This window comes from Camelus ferus, chromosome 18, assembly GCF_009834535.1.
Source record: "Camelus ferus isolate YT-003-E chromosome 18, BCGSAC_Cfer_1.0, whole genome shotgun sequence".
Classification (NCBI taxonomy): Eukaryota; Metazoa; Chordata; class Mammalia; order Artiodactyla; family Camelidae; genus Camelus; species Camelus ferus.
In genome coordinates this window covers 8,938,663-8,948,801 of record NC_045713.1, presented here as the reverse complement: position 1 = coordinate 8,948,801, position 10,139 = coordinate 8,938,663, and the positions used below count along the sequence as shown (strand labels likewise).

The window sequence follows — 10,139 nt, the reverse complement described above, 5'->3', positions numbered from 1 at the left end:
CTGGTTTTTAAAGAGAATGCTTCAGCCTCGCTGTTACAGCCTGCCGGTGGACTAGAGGCGGCGCCTTTCTTCTGGGTAAGGAAGTTCTAATCCATCCCGATTTCCCCAAGAGTTTTATAAGGTAAATTGTTATCAAAGCATAACAAATATGAATAAAGACGCACAGATCCTAAGTGAATTATCTAGTTTTCCAACTTGAAACGTTACTGGAACATCAGACACCATCACGTGCCCCCTTCTTGTCACGACAGCCCCCAAAGGTGACCTCTCATGGCTGGAGGTTTGCCCGTTTCTGAATGAACTTGAGAGAAAGGAAATAAGACAGGACGTGTCCTTCTGTGTCTGATTCCCTCTGCTCAACACTGTTTGTGACACATGCAACCACATTGCTGCAAGAGGGTCTCTCTCCCAGCTTTTACTGGGGAAGGACATTCAGCAAAGGGGAGAGAATTTTACAGTAACACACCCACTCATCGCCTCGTGTCTTCCATTCATATTTTACCACATCTGGTCTGTTTCTTAGCTGTTCCTCTATCAGTCCATCAGTTCTTATCTCTTAGGTTCAGAGTGAATGACAGACATCAACCCCCTTCTCACCAGATGCTTCAGCTTCTGTGAGATGAGCTCACTAGAGCTCAATTTGCAGTTTCACTTGAAGTAAGCTTTACGTGTGGGGTGTAAATATCTTAAGTGACAGACGTGCACACGTGTGACACCCAAGACCCCAGCAGCATACAGAATGTGGCCATCATTCTAGAAAGTTCCGTCGTTCCTTCTGCGTCACCAAGCGGCCTTCACCTTGCCCCGAGAGGCAGCAGCCCTTCCGGTGTGGCCCGGCTCTGCGTAAATAAATGCCCCGACACCGCATGAGCGTCCGGTGCCCAACGCCGCGGTGTCAAACGCATGTGGGCGCGAAGTGCTGACCCCACGCGGGGCCAGCGCCCCCGACACCCCAGTTACTCTCTGTTGTGCCTTCGGGGAGAGCACGGAACAGACGAGTGGTCTGGGTCACAGCTGTCGTTACTGGACCGAAGTCCGTGGTGGGGACGCCCACGGTTCGTCCGTTCCATTGTCCATGGACCGCCGGGGCTTCACGGATGGGCCGCGGTAATCTGGCTCGTGGCTTCTGGGGACACTTTCTGCGGGGCGCGTGCCCGGGGGTGGCCCCCGGTCAAGGGCGCGCGTGCTCGGCTTCAGCCAAAGCTAACGGACGGTGCGCCGGGACAGCGAGGGCCCCGGCCACCCACGTCCCCCCGACGCCGAGGGCCCCGCCGCCGCCTCGGTTTCCCGGCCGGGGGTCTCACTTCCGTTTTCCAGGGAAGGGACGCGTGCTGCGCACCCGGACATCCTCCTCTCTGCGCCTCTTTCAGTCTTAATTCTCGGTGGGGGGCGGCATTAGGTGATGAGGGGTCGTTATTCCATGGAGGTGCGGGGGCCGAGCGCAGGCCCCGGCCCTGGGCGGTGCCCTCCCCGGGCTCCGCGCGTCCTCCGTCCCGCCGCCCCGACGCCCGCGGCCGGGGCTGGTTAACGGCTCCCGCGCAGGCCCTGGTCAAGGAGGCGGTCCGGCCCGCCCCACCGGAAGCGGGGCCGGGCTTCCGGGAAGTTCCCCGGGGGAGGCGGGGCCCCGCGGCGCGGAGCGAGCCTAGGTTCTCCGCGCCCCGTCTGTCCGTCCGTCCGTCCGTCCGTCCCGGCCCGCTCCCGGACGCGTGTAGGGCGCGGCGGCCCGCCGGTCCTCGTGGCGGCGGGGGACGCCGCCGCGCCCCCTCCCTCGCGGGCCTGCGGGGCGTAGCGGCCCTGGGTGTGAACGCTTCGCCGGACGTTCGCGGCGCAGGTAACTCCTCCGGGACGGCCTCCCGCTCGCGGCCGCGTGCCGCCCTCGAGCCTCTTGTGGCTCGACGGCGGCCGGCGCCTCCTGCGTGCTCCCCACGGCGGGGTGTCGGCCCGGGGCGGCGAGGAGCTTTCAGGAGCGCTCAGCCTCGCCCCGCGTCCAGCGGCTCGCCCCACCCGGCCCGGCTCTGCGCGTGGGGCGAGCCCAGGCCGCGTCCCCTCCGGGGCGGGGGAGGGGGCCGGGCCGTGGGGGCCGAGGGGTGGGGGGGCAGGGGGGCGGGGGGCTCTCCCGCTCCCCGCCGTCGGTCACTGCGCCTTTCCCTTCGTCTCGAAATAAGGTATCTCGAGAATCTTGCTGAATTGGTGACTAGTCCTAACAGCTGGCGGATGACGTCGGCTTTGCTGTGCCCTCGTCTGCAGACGAGGACAGCTGGCTTCCTCGGGTCTGATGGTGGCGGGTCCTTTCCTCGCCCGCCGCCTGGCCGGGCGGCGCCGACGTGGGGGCTGTGCGTGCTCCCCCGTTGCTCCCGGGGGCAGCTGTCCCGCACCGCACCGCTGCTACGACGGTACCTGCACGCTGTTTCGGTGCCCCGGCTCGACTTCGGGAACCGTTGTGCTGCTCCCGGTTCCCGGAGTCTGCACCACGCACAGCGGCGTGCTTAGCCAGGGCCGTTCCCGCAGCTGCCGGGGAACCGCGCGGCTCCGCTCCGCTGACTTGGTGAACTGCGCCGACTTTGCTAAGTGATGCGCCAACCTCCCTTTCCTGGGACAGGCCCCGCTTGTTCACAACACATGACCCTTTTTAGACGTCACTGCATTCAATTTGCTGTTTTGAAAAAAAATGGGCGGGGGGTCTGCATTCCTAAGGCATATTCTGAAATTTTCTTGGAATGTCTTTGGTTTTGTCGTCAGAGTGATGATGACCTCACAGTGTGAGTGTGAAGTGATTCCTCCTCTGCGTCTGCAAGTGTGGAGACCTGGTGAGATTTCTCCCTTAAGTATTTGGTAAAATTTGCTAGGGAAGCCATCTAGGCCTGGGGTTTTATTTCTGTGATGTTTGTCTTTTATGTTTCATTTTTTATTGAAGCATAATTGATTTACAATGTTGTGTTTTTCTGGTGTTTGGCGTAATGATTCAGTTTTATATATATATTATATTTTTTACATTTTCTATTATGGTTTATTATAGGATATTGAATATAGTTTCCTGTGCTGTACAGTGGGACCTTGTTGTTTATCTATTTTACATATAATAGTTTGTATCTGCAAATCCCAAACTCCTGATTTATCCCTCCCTCTGCCCCTTTCCCCCTGGTAACCATATGTTTGTTCTCTATGTCTGTGAATCTGTTTCTGTTTTGTAATACATTCATTTGTATCATTTTTTTTAGATTCTGCATATAAGTGATATATGATATTTGTCTTTCTCTGTCTGACCTACTTCACTTAGTATGATCATCTCTAGGTCCATCCATGTTGTTGCAAATGGCATTGTTTTCTTTTTTATGGCTGAGTAATATTCCATCATATGTATACACCACAGCTCCTTTATCAGGTCACCTGTCGATGGACATTTAGGTTGCTTCCACATCTTGGCTGTTGTAAATATTTCTGCTGTGGTTTCAAGTATGAATAGCTGTCAGACTGTCCTGTTTTTCTCTTGAGCGAGCTTTGGTGGGCTGTGCCTGTCAAGGAACGTGGTCATCACAGGATTTACGAGGACGAAGTTGTTTGTGGTGTTCCCCCAGACGCTCATAGAGATTGTAACGATGTCCCTTTTTTCATCTCTAGATTTTGGTAATTTGTTATTTCTCCTCCTCTTGCTCCTCCTTCTGAGGCTAAAGGTTTATTAACTCTGTTGCCCTCAGAGAACCAGGATGTGGTTTCATTCATTTGTCTCTGTTGTTCATCTCTTTTCAGTTTCGCTCATTTCTGCTCTTCATATTTTTCTTCGTGCTGCTTTCTTTGGGGTTAGTTCACTCTGTGGTTGCAGTCAGACGGAAGCTGCGCAGGAATGTCAGCCGGGGAGGTGTGTGATGGAGCTAGTGCAGGGGAGACTCTCTGTTGTTCATCTCTTTTCAGTTTCGCTCATTTCTGCTCTTCATATTTTTCTTCGTGCTGCTTTCTTTGGGGTTAGTTCACTCTGTGGTTGCAGTCAGACGGAAGCTGCGCAGGAATGTCAGCCGGGGAGGTGTGTGATGGAGCTAGTGCAGGGGAGACTCTGTACAGGTGGAGAGAGAGCTCTGACGGACACCCCGGGGCCTGGGAGCGGGGCACAGGCTGGGAGGGGGTTCCCCAGTGGCTGGTCAAGTCTGCTGCTGTGCTGGGAGGAGCTGGTCCACAGCCCCGGGGAAGTGGGGCAGGCTCCTGGGATGCAGGCGGATGAAGCTAGTCAGGCCTAGAGCACGTGGCGTCTGCCCGGGGGGTAGGGGGCACCAGGTGAACAGTCAGGCGGCCCGCAGGCTCTGCTGGAGCCCAGGGAGGTTTCCGAGGGGCGACCCGGCGCCCTTCTGCCCTTCCTCGCTCTGCCCACCCGGCCTACCTGCCTACCTCGTGTCCAGACACTCGGTCAAGGCAGTGAACCGGGAACTCAAGGCTCACTTGAGAAGGCAGAAAATAAGGGAAGTTAGAGACACTCTGAACCCTGTAATTAGTCTGGTTTACTTTAAAGTCAAATACATGTTCTAGTTCTTTTTCATTTAAGCAGAGAATATACCTTTTGAGGGAGAGGTGATTAGGTTTATTTATTTTATTTTTTTAATGGAGGCGCTGGGGCACGCACCCCACCACTGAGCTACACCTGTCCTCCGGGATATACCTTTTGATCTCTATGTAACATTTAGAAAAATTGACAATATATTAAAACACAACAAAAAACATCAGTATTTCTATTTGGGCTACATTCTCAAACTGCAATGCTGTATAACTTGTAATTAATCAGCATTTTATAATTGGACTTTTGAAGTCTTCTCCTAAATAAGTCTCGAGTCAAAGAGGAGATTTAAAGCTGCACTTAAATTCTCTAATGGTGACGAGAATGTTAAATGTTTCGTTAGGGATTCCCCTAAGACTTGGAGAAAAAAAAAAGAGTATAGATTAAATAGGTCCACTATTTAACAAAATGTAATAAAAGCCAAGAACTTAGAAAGACATCAAAAAACAGAATTTATATTAAAAAACTGATCACTAGTGAAATGTATACATTCTGAAGCTGATTCTTGTAAATCAGTATTAACCCACTGATGGCCGGTGGCACGTGAGTTTTAATAAGCCATCCGGGTGATTCCGATGCGTGCGAAGTTTGCAAATCACTGACAGTGTCTTTAAAGGCAGGTGCGTTAGCCTAATCGAACCGCTGATTAGTGCACCCACCCTTTCTGGAAGTGCTGTACGTTCGGGCGTTGGGGACATCAGAAGCTGAATGCCTCCAGCTGTGGTCCCTGCACCAGCAGCACTGGTGGCACCTGAGAATCGTTAGAGATGCAGATTCTCCCGCCCCATGCCCACACCTTCCGAATCAAGGGCCCGAGAAACTCCTTTAACAGGCTCCCCAGGAGATGCTGATTGAGACACTGAGATTACTCCCTGCAAAGTACAGAAAGAAGTCAGGACAAACCTGCAAGGAAGGAGGGGGACTCCTGAGGCCTCACATGAGACAGGGGTGTGAGTCCCAGAGACTGCATATCCCCCGGGCTGGGCGTTCTGTGCCCAGAGGAGTTGGCCGCCCAGCCCGAGGACACAGGTGGGAGGGCATCAGAGAGCCCCCAGCCCCGCCAGACTCGGTTTCAGAAGTACTTAGTAATTCTGAACGCGTGTGTGCCTATTAGCACAGTTTACATTTTATAAAGGAAATAAGTTACAGAACTGCAAGAAATAACGGACAAACCCACTAGCACGTGGGGAGGTTTGAACGCGCCTCTCAGTATTGGACGGAACAAGCAGATGCAGATCAGGGAAGATTTAAAAGATTTGAACAACAAAAGTAACTCATTTGATCTAGAAGATATTTATAGAACTCTGCATGCAATAGTTGGAGAATTTACTTTCTTTTGAAGTGCACAGGGAACATTATAAAATTGACTACATGTTAGGTCATAAATCTCAGCAGACAGAATTGATGCGTAGGAAGAACGTTCTCAAGTCACAGCACGAGTAGACTAGAAATCCATGGCAGTTAGGGAAACTCTAATCCCTGAAAATCTTAATCTGGAAATTGAAAAACGTACTTTGGACTACTCATGGGCCAAAAGGTCTCATGATGGAAATTTAAAAATACTTAGGACTAATAATGAAATACCAGAATGTGATAATGAATGTAATATTATGTGGTACTTAAAGGGTGATTTATAATCATAAATGCAAATTTTGGAAAGGAAAAACCTAAAAATTGATGAATTAAATATCTAACTTACGGAAGTCAGGAAAGAAAACAACAAAATTAATCTAAAGAGAATGGAGGAGAAAATTTTTTAAAAAAACAGAAATTAATGAACTAGAAAAGAAAGATGGAAGGGGGAGGATGACAAAGATAAAGTTGTTTTCTTAAAGACCAACACTGCTGATAACTGCTTGTAAGACTGATCGACTTTTAAAAAGATGGAAAACACCAATAAAACTATTAGGATCGGGGAGGGGACATTACTGCAGATGACAGTAGAGATTTAAAAGTTAATAAGGGAATATTATGAACATCTTTTTGCCAATAAATTTAAAAGTAGAGATGAAATAGTCAAGTTCCCAGGAAAATACAAATTACCAAAACAGATTCAAAAGCCACCACCTGAACTGTGCTATAATAACAACAGAAATTGAGTCAGTATTTCAGAAATGTTCCCATAATATAAAAACTGAGCTCAGCCTGTTTAATGGGCGAGTTCTAGCAGGACGCTCAGGGCACAAGTGATTCCCGTCTTCTTCCAGCAAAGGGAGCAAGAGCAGTCGCCCCCCAGCCGGTTCTGTGAGGCTGAGAGGGCCATTGCGCCCCAATAGAGGAGAGGGTAAGAAAAAGGGAGCTTCAGGACAGTCTCTGATGAGCACACTTGCAAAATCCTAAGAAGAATTGTAGCAAAGCACCTCGGAGCGTTAGAAAACACGTCACAGCTGGTGTGTCCCTGCGAGTGAAAGGGCGCCTTGACGGCAGAAGGGGTGTTTGCGCCTTTCTCCACGGTAACGGAATAAAGGAGGAAAACCTCTGTCCATCTCAGTAGGTGAAGGAAGAGCATTCAGAAGAGAAAATGACACCCACTCGTGTTTAAAATGCCCAGAAACGTGGAGCCTGAGATTCCCTTCCCCCCGAAACCTCAGTGACACCAGGAGTGGCAGGTCACGGGAAACACACGGGGGGGGTTTCCCGGGACTGGAGAGCCTGGTTCTAGAAGGGGTGTGAAAGGGCAGAGGACCAAGAACAGCCAGAGGGTCTTGAAGAAGACCTGGGTGGCGGGAGTCAGTAAGACACGCCGTGAATCGGTCGTGAAGTCCGCTGCGGGTGGGACGGCATTCTCGACCACGGGGACAGGGCGCAGTGACGTGCGCGCTGGACTTACACCCGTGCAGGCGTGACACGGGGCAAAGGTGGGTCTACAGATCAGCTGGGAAATGGACTGGTCAGCAGACGGTGCTGGGAAAGCTGGTTGTCCCCGCGGGGTGGGGAGGGGTGATACTCAACATGTGAAGAGAGGACAAGGCCCAGCATGACGGAGAAGTGGATCGGCACACCGGCCAGAGCGGCGGCGAGAGCGTCTGGCCAGCCAGAGACAGCACGGGGACAGTGAGGACAGGCCAGCCTGGAAGACACTTGCAGCCCACGTAGCCAGTGGAGGGTTAGCACTCAGGGTGAGGAACTTCTAAAATTAAAACAAACAAAGACAACCCCATGGAGAAGGGGAAAGAGGCAGGAACAGGCTTTCGTAGAAAAGCAGACGGGGCGGCCAGGGACCGTCCACCCAGCAGTGGTGGGGAGAGGTAGCTGAGAGCCTCTGGGCCGCCCCTTGTCCGTGCTAGACTGACGAAACTGACGGAGCCCGAGACCGCCCCGTGGCGGCAGGGGTGCAGGCCAGCTGCAACGTGTGCGCTTGGAGGGGTGCGAGGTGGTGCGGCTGTTCTGGCATTTCGTTTCAGTCACCCGGCCGTGTTGATGACGCGGCAGCGCTTGGCCCGGCAGCTGCGTTCCTGGGCGCTGCCCTGAGAGGAAGTCTTGCACGTGCTGCAGGGGCCCAGGCAGGAGGGCGCAGCGTCACCGTCCACAGGAGCAAAGCACTAGGAATACCTGCGTTTCCGTCAGCAGCGCAGTGAGTAAGGATACGGAGGTGCCGTGGACCGTAGCACACGGGGCAAGATAATGGACTGCAGCCACGCACCCTAGTAGGCGGATCTTAAAACTGGGGTAACGGAGCAAGGTGTAGGAGAATACGCGTCCTGGGACACCATTTTTATGTCGGAAAATAATTTCAGAGTAAGGGCTGTGGGTGTGAGCGCACACACAGGCGGCACACTGGGAAAGACTGATGCTGGTAAAAGCCGTTTCAGACTCGCCGCCGGCTCTGGCGGCCGGGGGTGGCCCGAGGGGACACACAGCACATCCGACTCCCAGGCATGTGTTCTGTTGCCAAACAGCATGCCTGGCGGGGAGGGTGTAGCTCGGGGGTGGAGCGCGTGCTTGGCACGCGCCAGATCCTGGGCTCGATCCCCAGCACCTCCATTAAGAATAAATAAAAACTTAATTTCCTCCCCCCTCCAGAAAAGAATAAACGTCGTGATTTACATAGGTATTTTAAGGCTATTGTGTGTGTACTAAATAGTTTTAATCCAAAAAGAAAAAAGGTAGACTGGCAGGGTGATGCCACCATGTCCGACATTCCTCTCCCGGGAGCCCCAAGAGGAGAGGAAAATGAGCACAGAAAAGAGTCCTTGAAGAAAGGAACCATGCCCCACACTTCTGAAGTTTGGTGACACGTTTATAGAGCCTGGATCTATTCTACAGGAAAATGAAATCAGACTGGTTAGTAGGCCCAAATACCAGACCTGAAACTATAACTTTTGGAAGAAACGACATGAGAAAATCTCTGTGACCTCAGATTTAGGCTGAGTTCTTTTTGTTTTTGCTTTTGGTGGGGTTTTTTGTTTTGTTTTGAAGGGGGAGGTAATTAGGTTTGTGTTTGTTTCTGATTTTTAGTGGAGGTACTGGGGATTGAACCCAGGACCTCATGCGTGCTAAGCACGCGCTCTACCACTGAGCTACACCCTCCCCCACCAGGCAGAGTTCTTTGCTGTGACACAAAAACCACAATCCATACCAAAAAAAAAAAAAAAAAAATTGGTGAATTGGACCAAATCAAAGTTAAGAACGTTAGCTCTGTGAAACTGTTTAGAAAATGAACAGATAACTCAGACTTCAAGAAAGGAGAACACAAATCACAAATTTGTGCAAATCACATCTCTAACAAACAGCTTGGAACCCAAATTCTCAAAACCCAGCAATAAAAAAACCCCAAATTTTCAAATGGGTGAAATATTTCAAACTACGTGTTTGCAAAGAGAGAATGTGGACAGTAAATAAGCACATGAAAACGAAGCACGTTAGCCCTTAGGGAGACGCAGGCTGAAATGACGGGGAGGCGGCCCTGCCTGTTTGTAAGATGGTGAAACCAGGAGCTGGCGGTCGTGAGGCCACGCCTCTTCTGTGTCGTCGGGGAAGAGCAAGGTGTCACCACCACTTGGGATGACAGCTCTCGAACTTACGTTTAAGTTCTTAAACACAGTTTCTGAAGCGTACGATGACCTTATAAGCTAGTCTGTCCCATCAGAAACATCTACCCTAGGAAACTGAAAAATTGTGGTCACTCAAAAAGCTGTACCAGGAATGTTCTAGAAGCGTTACTCTTCATTGCCAAAGCCAGAGACACCCGCGTGTCCTTCAGCTGGTGAACAGGGGAGTGAGCCGCGTTCATCCACACAGTGGAGTAGAGCGCTCGGCACCGGAAAGGACCGACCAACACCACAGGGCAATCCCAAGTTCCTCGTGCTCACGGGATGTGGCCTCTGAAGCTGAGATTCTGTGATACAGAGCAGTCCTGCCCTGGGAGCCCAGCGGAGCCCGGGTGGGCGACAGGAAGGGTTACTCCAGGGACCAGCTCCAGGGAGCAGGCACCCTGATTTGGGAGGTGGTCCCATGACTCTGTATTGGTCAAATTCTCAGAATCGTATGTCAGAAAAACTCAGTTTTACTGCACCTGAGCTAAAACATAAGTGTAGAAACGAATTCCAACACGAACCGTGTTTTGCGTATCAGCACTAACCCTTGGAATAGCACGCGG

The 10,139-nt window shown here is 51.7% G+C and overlaps 1 protein-coding gene across 1 annotated transcript in view; it reads left to right on the top strand.

Moving 5' to 3' along the window:
• Nucleotides 1-1,075: 1,075 nt before the first annotated feature.
• LOC116657647 (proline-rich protein 36-like) overlaps nucleotides 1,076-10,139 on the top strand; it is a 38,889-nt gene continuing 29,825 nt past the window's right edge. Inside the window, exons 1-2 of the mRNA XM_032461045.1 lie at nucleotides 1,076-1,107; nucleotides 1,371-1,831. Of these exons, the coding sequence (XP_032316936.1) occupies nucleotides 1,076-1,107; nucleotides 1,371-1,831 (493 nt within the window). The remainder of the gene's footprint in view (nucleotides 1,108-1,370; nucleotides 1,832-10,139) is intronic.